We start from the raw sequence: 12,159 nt of genomic DNA on the forward strand, positions 1-12,159 counted from the left end.
AATATTTGCCTTAAGTTTTTGATGGTGGGTATGGAAATATCTTCACAAGAACTCTTAGATGCTTTGTCTTCTCTCTCTCTCTCTCTCTTTTTTTTTTGTGTGTGTTTTAATTTAGATAATGTCTGTTGACCTATCTTCACATTCGCAACTTCTTTCCTTAACTTGTGTTTTATGTATTGGTGAGCCCATGGAAGTAATGCTTTGTTTTTGATGTGTTTTTTAAAATTTCTAAGAATTACATTTTACTTTCTCTTACAAGTTCATGTCTTTTGCTATATTTTCATGTACTGTATTTTTCAGCTCTTAGAGTTTTATTATATATGCTGCTGAAGCGAGCACCAGCTCTTAAGAGTTTTAAATGGTTCTTTGTATGTCTTCTATTTTCCTCATTATACTTTCATGGTCCTCTAAATCATTGAGCATATTTGTAATATATGTTTTGAAATCTTTTCTGCTAATTTCAGTGTTTATCTTTTTGTTCCTGTTGACTGGGTTTCCTCCCATTTATGGGTCACATTTTCCTGCAATTTCACATGGCTAGTAATTTTTTTAATTGGGTAGTGGACACTATAAACTTGCATTTACTGAATGCTGGATTTTGTTTTCTTCCTTTACAGAGTATTGGGCTGTGTTCTAGCAGGAAATGAAGTTCCTTGCAGATCAGTTTGATCCTTTTGAGTATTATATTTTTTAACTAAGTTAAGTTTTTTGTAATTAAACCTTTTATTTTGAGAAAATTGTAAGTTCAGTGCAGTTATAAAGTTTTTTTTTTTTTAATTTTTTTTGAGGGTGGCTGAGGAGGAGCAATTTTTCTAGATCTAGTTTAGTTCCACTACTAATGACTCTCCTGGTTTTCTATTGAGTGCCCTGCATTTTATACCTTCCTGGTCAATTTTAACTGATCTTGTAGAGTTTTTGCCCTGGGCACATATGACTAGTATTCAGCAACAGATTTGGGAACCCTGTGTGGATTTCCAGAATTCTTTCCCTCAAAGATCTCAGTACTGTGCTGTTCAGTGTCCAGTGTCTGAAAGCAGGTTTTCATTTATCCCTCCACCCTCTCTAATTTTCCAGGTGTATATAGCAATAGGGTAAGTCTGGTTGCAGTCGAATTTTTACAAGTGAAGAGTGAGCTGATTGTGTTTTACATTATTCTTTGCCCCATCTCAGGCTCCTCTCTTGCTTTGTTTTACTTTGTCTTAGTTCTTTGATTCTAAATTGAGCTTTTTTTTCTTTTATACTTTGACATACCTGAAAATTAGATGTTTTATAGAAGATGGGATTTTTAAAAAATTCCTGTTTGCTAGCTTGCAGTTGGATGTAGCTTCGTGTAGTCACTTCATGTAGGTGTGTAAACACAGAAAAGGCCTACCTCAAAACTTGAACATAGATTTCTGCAGATTGGAAGAAAGACTCTGAGACAATTTTGAATTATCGTTTTCTTCTCTTTGTATGTGGGTGTGAAGAGTGAAGGAGGTTCTGGGATGAGGTATATTAGACATGTTCAGCAACATTCCTAAAGCTGGAGTCAGATGTAGGTTAGCTTGCTACATGTAAACCTGGTTTAAGATCCCACTACCAATAGCATTTAGTTCTGTCATGGATTCTCTTTCTCTCTCTCTCTCTCTCTTTTTTTTCCTAAAGATTTTATTTATTTATTTGGCAGAGAGAGAGAGAGAGATCACAAAGGGAGAGGCAGGCAGAGAGAGAGAGGTGGGGGAAGCAGGCTCCCTGCTGAGCAGAGAGCCCGATGTGGGGCTTGATTCCAGGACCCTGATATCATTCCCTGAGCCAAAGACAGAGAGGCTTAACCCACTGAGCCACCCAGGTGCCCCTGTCATGGATTCTCTTAATAAATGTTACCTCACCAAAGTAATAGAGAATGTTGTGTGGAAAAATCTAGGTATCAGTGACTTAGAAATCATTCAGAAAAGGCTTCAAAGAATGAGAATTTTGTAGGACAATTTTAAATCTATGCAGGTGCATTTTTTTTTAAACAGCAGTGATTATGGTAAAAGTTGTTTAGGTCTAAAAGAGTATTTTAGGGGCGTCTGGGTGGCTCAGTGGTTAAAGCCTCTGCCTTCACCTCAGGTTATGATCCCAGGTTCCTGGGATCAAGTCCCGCATTGGGCTCTCTGCTCAGCAGAGAGCCTGCTTCCCTTCCTCTCTCTCTGCCTGTCTCTCTGCCTACATGTCTGTCTGTCAAATAAATAAATAAAATCTTAAAAAAAAAAGTATTTTAGAGAAGCATAAATAAACATACAAGACTAAACATACCATACAATTTTTGTTGGTACCTGTTGGTACACATAGGAGTTGAAAGCTAATGTATACGTAGAAGCCTGCCCTCGGATGCTTACACATTCTGGAATAGACAAAACTATGGAGACACAAAAAGATCAGTGGTTGTGGGTGAGGAGAGAGAGATGAGTAGGCAGAGCACAGAGGATTTTTAGGGTAGTGAAAAATAATCTTCAGATTATAATGATGAATATATGTCACTGTACTTTTGTTAAAACCCACAGAATGTACAACATGAAGAGTGAACCTTAAGGTAAATTGTGAATTTGGTGATTGTGGTGTGTCAGTGTAAATTCATCCTTGGGGGAAAAATAGTGTACCATTCTGGTGAATGATTTTGATAATGGCAGAAGCCATGCATGTGTTTGGTGCAGCAAATAATGTGGGAAACCTCTGTATCTTTGTTTCAATTTCATCGTAAATCTAAAACTGTTCTAAAAATAAAATCTGTAAAAAATGGGGGGGGGGAGGTAAATGTTGCTTCCACTCTGGGTTTTGGGTCTTAAGACATCTGCCTGAGCACCAGTGACGAACTGTACCTGTGAAGTACAATCTGTCCCTCCCAGATCTGTTCTTCAGTACCTTAAAACCACAATCTGGGATCACAGAGAAGCCTACAGAGCTCAGCACATCCACACACTCTTAGGACAGGCCCCCAGCCTTGCTTTCTGAACTCCCATTAGGCAGGAATAAGATGGCTTTTGTTTCAGAAGAGAAATTACCAAATCTCTACATTGAGGATACCTCTTTTTTTTCTCAATCCAACAGAGTAAAGGCTGACAAAACCGACACAATCTAAGCCAACACCGTATGTGGTGAAACTCTGAGCTTGTGCGACATTGGGATTTTATAACTTTTTAAAAATTTATTTCACATTCTGAGATAGTATTTATGCCCAGGGCATTTTCCTTGAAGAAGTAGGTAAATTTTCATTTTATAATTTAAGTGTATCATGTATCATCAGTAAGGATTGGATATGTATGCCAGTAACAGAAAACTTGATGAATACTGCTTTAAACAAGTGAGAATTTACTTTGCTCATGTAAGGTGAATTCCAGGGTTAGGCAGTCCATAGCTGATGCAACTGCCCAAGGATGTCATCAAGGAACCAGTATCCTATCTTCCTAGCTTATATTTTTTTGTCTTTTTGGTCAGAAGATGGCTGTTGTTGGGTGTGTGGGTGGCTCAGTTGGTTAAACAGCCCTTTTTTTTTTTTAAATTTTTATTTTTTTATAAACATATAATTTATTTTTATCCCCAGGGGTACAGATGTGTGAATCGCCAGGTTTACACATTTCACAGCACTCACCACAGCACATCCCCCCCTCATAATGTCCATAACTCCACTACCCTTTCCCAACCCCCCTCTCTCCAGCAACCCTCAGTTAGTTCTTCAAGATTAAGAGTCTCTTATGGTTTGTCTCCCTCCCGATTCCATCTTTATTCTTTTCCAAACCCCCAAACCCCCCACGTTGCAGCTCCACTTCCTCATATCAGGGAGATCATATGATAGTTGTCTTTCTCCGATTGACTTATTTCGCTAAGCATAATACCCTCTAGTTCTATCCATGTCGTTGCAAATGGCAGCATTTCATTTCTTTTGATGGCTGCTTAGTATTCCCGTGTGTGTGTGTGTGTGTGTGTGTGTGTGTGTGTGTGTATACACCACATCTTCTTTATCCATTCATCTGTTGATGGACATCTAGGTTCTTTCCATAGTTTGGCTATTGTGGACATTGCTGCTGTAAACATTCGGGAGCACGTGCCTCTTCGGATCATTATGTTTGTATCTTTAGGGCAGATACCCAGTAGTGCAATTGCTGGGTCATAGGGTAGTTCTATTTTGAATTTTTGAGGAATCTCCCTGCTGTTTTCCAGAGCGGTTGCACCAGCTTGCTTTTGCACCAACAGTGTAGGAGAGTTCCCCTTTCTCTGCATCCTTGCCAGCATCTGTCATTTCCTGACTTGTTAATTTTAGCCATTCTGACTGGTGTGAGGTGATATCTCATTGTGGTTTTGATTTGTATTTCCCTGATGCCGAATGATGTGGAGCACTTTTTCATGTGTCTGTTGGCCATCTGGATGTCTTCTTTGCGGAAATGTCTGTTCATGTCTTCTTCCCATTTCTTGATTGGATTATTTGTTCTTTGAGTGTTGAGTTTGCTAAGCTCTTTATAGATTTTGGAAACTAGCCCTTTATCTGATATGTCATTTGCAAATATCTTCTCCCATTCTGTCACTTGTCTTTTGGTTTTGTTCACTGTTTCCTTTGCTGTGCAAAAGCTTTTGATCTTGATGAAATCCCAATAGTTCATTTTTGCCCTTGCTTCCCTTGCCTTTCGCGATGTTCCTAGGAAGACGTTGCTGTGGCTGAGGTCGGAGAGGTTGCTGCCTGTGTTCTCCTCAAGGATTTTGATGGATTCCTTTCTCACATTGAGGTCCTTCAATCCATTTGAGTCTGTTTTCGTGTGTGGTGTAAAGAAATGGTCCAATTTCATTTTTCTGCATGTGGCTATCCAATTTTCCCAACACCATTTGTTGAAGAGGCTGTCTTTTTTCCATTGGACATTCTTTCCTGCTTTGTCAAAGATTAGTTGACCATAGAGTTGAGGGTCTATTTCTGGACTCTCTATTCTGTTCCATTGATCTGTGTGTCTGTTTTTGTGCCAGTACCATACTGTCTTGATGATGACAGCTTTGTAATAGAGCTTGAAGTCTGGAATTGTGATGCCACCACCTTTGGCTTGCTTTTTCAAATATTCCTTTGGCTATTCGAGGTCTTTTCTGGTTCCATATAAATTTTAAGATTAATTGTCCAATTTCTTTGAAAAAAATGGATGGGATTTTGATAGGGATTGCATTAAATGTGTAGATTGCTTTAGGTAGCATAGACATTTTCACAATATTTGTTCTTCCAATCCTGGAACATGGAACATTTTTCCGTTTTTTTTGTGTCTTCCTCAGTTTCTTTCATGAGTGCTTTATAGTTTTCTGAGTATAGATTCTTTGCCTCTTTGGTTTTTTTGCCTCTTTGGTTTATTCCTAGGTATCTTATGGTTTTGGGTGCAGTTGTAAATGGGATTGACTCCTTAATTTCTCTTTCTTCTGTCTTGTTGTTGGTGTAAAGAAATGCAACTGATTTCTGTGCATTGATTTTATATCCTGACACTTTGCTGAATTCCTGTTCAAGTTCTAGCAGTTTTGGAGTGGAGTCTTTTGGGTTTTCCACATATAGTATCATGTCATAAGCAGCCCACTCTTGATTTCTGCTCAGGTCATGATCTCAGGGTCCTGGGATTGAGTCCCACATCAGGCTCCGCACTCAGCAGGGAGTCAGCTTTGGGATTCTCTCCTACCCCTGATTCTTCGAGAGTGTGCTCACTCTCTCCCTCTCTCTCTCTTCCCCTCTCTCTAAAATAAATAAATCTTAAAAAAAAAAAAAAAAAAAAGGAGATGACTTTTGTACCTCTGGAGAGTTCAGAGTTTTCAGAATGAAAGGAAGGAAAAATAAAGGGAAATCTCTTTCTAAGTCTTTGTATTTTTCTGGTGGATAGTGGCCTCTCAGAGGTTGATAACTAACTCCCCTTTTTTGGCCAGAACTATGGTGGTATGACTTGGTATTGAACTTACCATATCTGGAATTAGTATAGAATGGTGGTTAAGAGCATGGACCTAAATTTGAAAATCAGTTGTGTTACTTCCTAACTATGTATGACTTTAACATTTTGTGCCTCAGTTTCCCTCTGAGTTACTAAATGAGTCTAGTAATATGTACCTATCAACACTTTGTTGTGGAAAAGATTAAAGGAGTTAATATATGTCATTATTTTAATGGATACCGTTTGTACTATTTTAAGTATTAGTTGTAATTTACCGTCTTCCTTATATAGTAGAGTTACTGGTACTGGAATTGTAAATTTATCAATCAAGGAACTAGGTTTTTTAGATAGGAAATAAAATAGCATTTGCCCTAGGTGTTTTTGAGTATAGGGATAGTTGAAAAAGATGGTAGAACTTGAAGGGCTCTCGTGACTGCACTGCATTATTAAAAGTTATGGGTGAGTTAAAGTATTGGGGCCATTTTAATTTACTCATTTAATTCATCTTAGAACTTGATGACTTTTAGTGCTGTTTTGAGCAAATTGTCATTTTATCCCCAATCCCCTAAAGCACCTTCATCTCTACCTAATTTCTGTCTTATTGATAGAATGTTTGAAGACTTAGCTGTGTATCAATAAATGATTTCATTGATATTGTTACCAGCCTTGCCAATTTCTAATCACTCTACTGAAAAAAAAAAAAAATCAATGACTTCTCTATTTTCTTTTTAGCCCTATCTGCTTTGATATGATTGAGGAAGCATACATGACGAAATGTGGCCACAGCTTTTGGTAAGATGATTTTATTTAGCAAAATTGTCTTGATTTTTAACTTGTGTATAAGTGCAGCCAGTGAGCAGTTAGGTTTTTAAAATAATTTTGGTTGTCTTATAACTTCTTTGATGTATTTTTTAAGTTCAGCAGCTCGAGGCAGAAAGCATATGGTTTGTGCATAATTTCTGTGGAATACTTATATTTACCATTGTCCTTACAGGTGGATTTTAAAACTTTTGAGTTGATTAATTATTACAGAGTTTTAATTTCTGTTTTAGGAAATTGAGGGGTACTGCATAATTAGGATGGAGCATGAAGCATCTTTAACTCATTTGTGGGGATAAGTGTGAGACCCATAAAGGAGGTTAGAAAGTCATTGGAAAAGGATATAGGGGATTAAAAAGATCTGTGTTTTCTTTAGCCTTTTGCTCAGTGTTATTGTTAGTTACTTAGTCTTGTATATATGTCACATTAATCTGAACATTTAAAAAATTTTTAGTTGTAAAATACACATAACATAAAATTTACCATCTTAAACATTTTCAAGTTGAGTAATGTTAAGTTTGTTTGCATTGTTATACAATCTTCAGAATTTTTATCTTGCAAACTGAAACTATATACTTTAAACTTTAAAGTTTTAAACTTTAAACTATATAATTTAAACTATAAACTTTAAGCAACTCTCCCATTTCTTTCTACCCCCCAGCCTCTGTCAGTCACTGTTTTACTTTGTTTCTGTGAATTGACTATTCTAGATACCTCATATAAGTGGCATTAAATAGTATTTGTGTTTTTGTGACTGGCTTAATTCACTTAGCATAATGTCTTTAAGTTTCATCCTTGTTGTAGTATGTGTCAAAGTTTCCTTCCTTTTTAAGGATGAATAGCGTTCCATTGTGTGTGTATACTGTATTTTATTTGTTCATCTGTTCATGGGCATTTGGGTTGCCTTCTTAACTGTTGTTAAGAATGGTGCTTTGAACATTGGTGTCTAAATATCGCCTTGAGAGACGGGTTTCAGTTCTTTTGGATATACACCCGGAAGTAGAATTGCTGTATCATATGATAGTTCTGTGTTTAATTTTTTGAGGAACCTCCATAAACTTGTCATTTTCTCTCTTTTTTTAAATAGTAGCCACCCTAATGGTTATGTAATCTGTTTAATTCCTTTTGTTTATTTTTGATTGGGGGTGGTATATTCTGTTTGCTGTCAGTCGTGTCCGTAAATCATTTACACTGTTGATATACTGGGTATTATTACCAGTTTGTAAGTATTTTAGTTTGATTTGGAGCATGATGCAGCAGTGATAGGGATATCCAATCTAGCAATCATTTCAAAAGAAGTTCAGAATAAAAATAACTTTCTTGGCCTGTACTATGCTTTTTATTAAAATATGTTATTAAAATAAGCAATATGTATTCTTATTTAAAAAACAAGTTTTTTTTTGTCCAGAAAGCTGTAGCCTGAGATGTAAATGTCATTGTTTTTACTTTTTTTTTTTTTTTTTTTGTCTACTACCTCAGAGGTTATCCTGGTAAGGAGTGGTGGTGTGTCCTTCCAGAATTTTTTTGCTGTTTTTTTTTTTTTTTTTTAAAAAAAAGACCATCTTGCCTTAAATAATTTAGATTTCCTGGTGTATCATTATATTGACATTGTTATGGTTGATGAATAACTTTCTTCTCCTTATTGCTACCGAAGTTCTGGTCACGTGTGTCTTGCTTTTAGATTGATATATGTATGGTCTTGGTCTTTTCAGGCTTATTGTTTAACAGTAGTGTTTCCTTTGGTCCATTGATTGATCTAGCACCAAAGCATTCCATAGGAAACCATATACCTTCCTTGGAGACTTTGAGTTTCATCTCTGGAAAATTGGATGATTTAGATTAGGCTTTCTCTGCCTTTGGAAGTATTGACTGTTGAACAAGATATTATCTTTTGTGGGTGATTATCCTGGTATTGTAGATTGTTTAGCAGTATCCCTGGCCTTTACCCAGTAGCAGTCCCTTTTCTCACAAGTGTGACAACCAAAAATGTCTCCAGACATTGTCACATATCGAGTAGGGGACAACATTGCCTAGTTTTGAGAAATACTGATATAGAGCTAAAAGAGCAGGGTCTTGAAGTTGGTAAATCAGGATTCTGGTTCTAGCTCTGTAACTTGCCTTTTATTTGTCCAGTCACTCAACCTATCTCTTCTGCTATCCATCTCTACCTTCTCTTCCTACTCCTTCACTGTCTCTTCTTTCATAGTTCTGAAGGTGTGGATATTTGGTACAAATGATAAAATGAGGATTTAAATTTTCCTAACTGCCCTCCTCAACTTATATAGTCACTGTGGCATTTTAAAAGGACACTGAAGAGTCTGGTAAATAAGTACAACAATCTTCCTTTGTTATGTTCTGAAGTGTAATAAATTACTGATTGAGTTTATAATTAAATAGTCCCTAGCCTTTCCAATGAGTCCCGTAATCTTCAAGGTATGTCCTAAGGTCATCGTTGGAAACCCCACTAGTTTCTTAAAATATATGTTTTTCCTTTCAAATAAAAATAGTTTAAGTTTAGATCCTTGTTATAATTCAAGTGCTGTTGTAACCTGAGTGTGTTTTAAAATATGAATGTGTTTTAAAATACCTGCCAGAGAGCATGTTTTGGTAGGATAGAGACCATAAGGTGTCAGGAGCTAGTCAGCTTGGAGACTGGCAGTCCCATTGTCAGGCTTGTGAAACTGTGAGACATATTGTACTTTTGTCTACAGCAAAAGCTCGTAATTATTTACCCGGTCCTATCATGTGAGGGCATTGGAACTTCAGTCATTAATGGTAGCCTCTTGGATCAAATCTTCGCTAACTTGAATGCTGGCTGGTAATCTGGAGCTAAACAGTGTTAGCATTTCCAGGCTCTGTCCAAATTATTAACACCAAATCAAATTGGACCACATGAACTGTTTATCTCTAGTCTTACTTATGAATAAAGTTGGAGACGCTATTCCCACTTGACGTCAGTGAATCTGCTATTAGCTGTTGTATTTGGCTTCTTTGTGATGTAGAGATAAGGGTTGCTTTTTCCCTTTGCCACTATATAAGCTTGCCCCCTGCACTTTTCTTCTCAGAACTCATGTCTACCAGGTTCTGATTTACTGTTTTGTTTCATTACAAATTAATTCTAATTAATAGCATCCCTCAGTGTTGTTCATCTTCCAGCATATCTGTGGTTATACCTGGGTATCAGCTTGTCTTTTGGGGCTTTTGATTAATTAATTGTCCTGTACCTTGCTGTTAGTCTTTCTTTATACTCGGTTATTATATAGGACTTCTGTACGGATTTGTCTTTGCTGTTCTTGTTTAAAGTCTCCTCTTTTTTGAGAATTTTCTGATTATTCACAGTTTTTTATATGTACTCACCCTTGTTTACAGAGAGAGAAAAAGGTATTCATGATAAGGTCTTATTTACCCTAGTGTCTACGATTACTTACAGAAAAATGAGAAGAAACAGAAAGTTCGTGTATTGGGGTGGGTGAGTAGAGGATTTCAGAAAACATTCGAAGAGGTCTTTGGATGGTTAAAGTGGTATGGTGTTCTGTGTATTACAGGCAGTGCCCTAAAAGTTAAAAAAAGAAAGAAAAAGAAAAAGATATTTATACCTTATAGTAGGACTATACTTTTTTTGGGTGGGGGTTTAGGTATATACTTAATAGAAGAAACAGAGTAACCATACATCTATGGAGGAATACTCATTTTAAAAAAGTTATTGAAGTATAGTTGACATAATTGTTATATTAGTTTCAGGTGTGCAACATAGTAATTAGACAATTCTATACATTACTCAGTGCTCACCACCTTAAGTGTAGTTACCAGCTGTCACCATACAGTATTATAATATTATTGATTATATTCCCTATGCAGTTCTTTTCGTCTCTGTGACTTAATTATTTTATGATTGGAGGTTTACCCTGTTAATCCCTTTTGCCTATTTTGCCCATGTCCCCATCCTCCTCCATTCTGGCAACCACAAGTTTGTTCTTTGTATGTATGAATCTGTTTCTGCTTGTTTGTTCATTGGTTTTGTTCGTAGATTCCACATATAAATGCAATTGTATGGTATTTGTCTTCTTCTGACTTCTCTTAGTATAATACCCTTGAGGTTCATTCATGTTGTTGCAAAGGGCAAAATTTCAAAATAGTCATTTTTCATTATCAGATATACACTTAATAAACATAGGCACCCATTTATGTCCGCACATTCTAGTACTGAATTACTATTTTTAAGAGTTTTAGTGTGAGTAGCTTTTGAAAACTTCTCAGGTAGACCCAAGATATATATCCTTATATCCCCCCATCTTGATCACTAGTCTAGACACTTATCCTTCTTTTGGAATCCAAAATTCCACATCTTCCGGGATGGTGATGGTCAAGTAGAGTTATTGTGAAAGAAATAATTGAGAATTTCTAGTGGTGTTTTATGTGACCCAGAGGACAACATGTTTCTTTTTTGTCTATAGCTATTGTTTTTCATACATTGAACATTAATTTAGTTCAACTCTAACAGGATATTGTGCTAGACATTGAGGTTACTGAGATGAATTAAAACAAATCCTTGTTTTGAATGAGCAAATAGAAGGGATTACAGACACATACACAGATAAGTACAAAATAAGATAGTTACTATTTCTCAAACTAGGACAGGTCTGCCAAGGGGTGGTAGTGAGGTAGTAGATGCTATGAGATAAACTTGATGTATCTTGTCATGTCCGTTTTATACAGTGGTATGTAAGTTGATGCATTTTCATTTTGTAGTATAGATGGATATTACCAATGCATGGGGAAAAGTCACTTGAACTTTTGTTCCTGAGGACAGTTCCTTCTTGCTGCATCCTGGACTATTTTTTTTCTTCTAGGAGGATGGTGTGGGTAGTGACAAGGGATGAGATTAGGTTGCTGAAGATTGGAGAGAAGGATATTCTGTTCGACTCTGGGATAATTTCTTATATAGTGACAGTCTCTTTCACTGGGGTAACAACTTAGCTTGTTCTTCTTATCATATTATTGGCTCATTTCTAACTATCATTTCTTTACAAAAGGCATTTGCTAAAACCCAGAATGCCCTTCTGCTTATCTGTCAACTGCTTCTCTCATCTTTAATAACCTTCCCAGATTTTCTGCTTCATCACTTGGTTTATTTGAACTTGCATATTTTTTAAAGGGTTAAATCTTGTTCTTTGGGAATATTTTCTGGTAATATGAACTCCTTTCCATTTTCCCTAGCAGATTATAAGTGTTTCCATGTTGCAATTGCGTACCTGCTTTATGCTTTTCCCTTGCAATAGAAATGAAAACAAAAACAATTTGTATATTTTTTCCTTCACTGAAATTTCTATGTAGGAGATTTTCTGTTAGATATGGAAGCTATCATGTGGTAATATGGCAATCCTAGCCTTGTCATAGTTGCAAGAGGCGATGTTATTATTTCTGGAACACTGTATAAGTC

General features: G+C 36.4%; 1 protein-coding gene across 4 annotated transcripts in view; it reads left to right on the forward strand.

Moving 5' to 3' along the window:
- COP1 (COP1 E3 ubiquitin ligase) overlaps positions 1 to 12,159 on the forward strand; it is a 244,292-nt gene that overhangs the window by 18,353 nt on the left and 213,780 nt on the right. For all 4 annotated transcript variants that reach the window (XM_044267354.1, XM_044267355.1, XM_044267357.1 and 1 more), the window contains exon 2: positions 6,633 to 6,692. In XM_044267354.1, coding sequence (XP_044123289.1) covers positions 6,633 to 6,692 — 60 coding nt within the window. The remainder of the gene's footprint in view (positions 1 to 6,632; positions 6,693 to 12,159) is intronic.

The sequence above is a fragment of the Neovison vison genome, chromosome 10 (assembly GCF_020171115.1).
Source record: "Neovison vison isolate M4711 chromosome 10, ASM_NN_V1, whole genome shotgun sequence".
Classification (NCBI taxonomy): Eukaryota; Metazoa; Chordata; class Mammalia; order Carnivora; family Mustelidae; genus Neogale; species Neogale vison.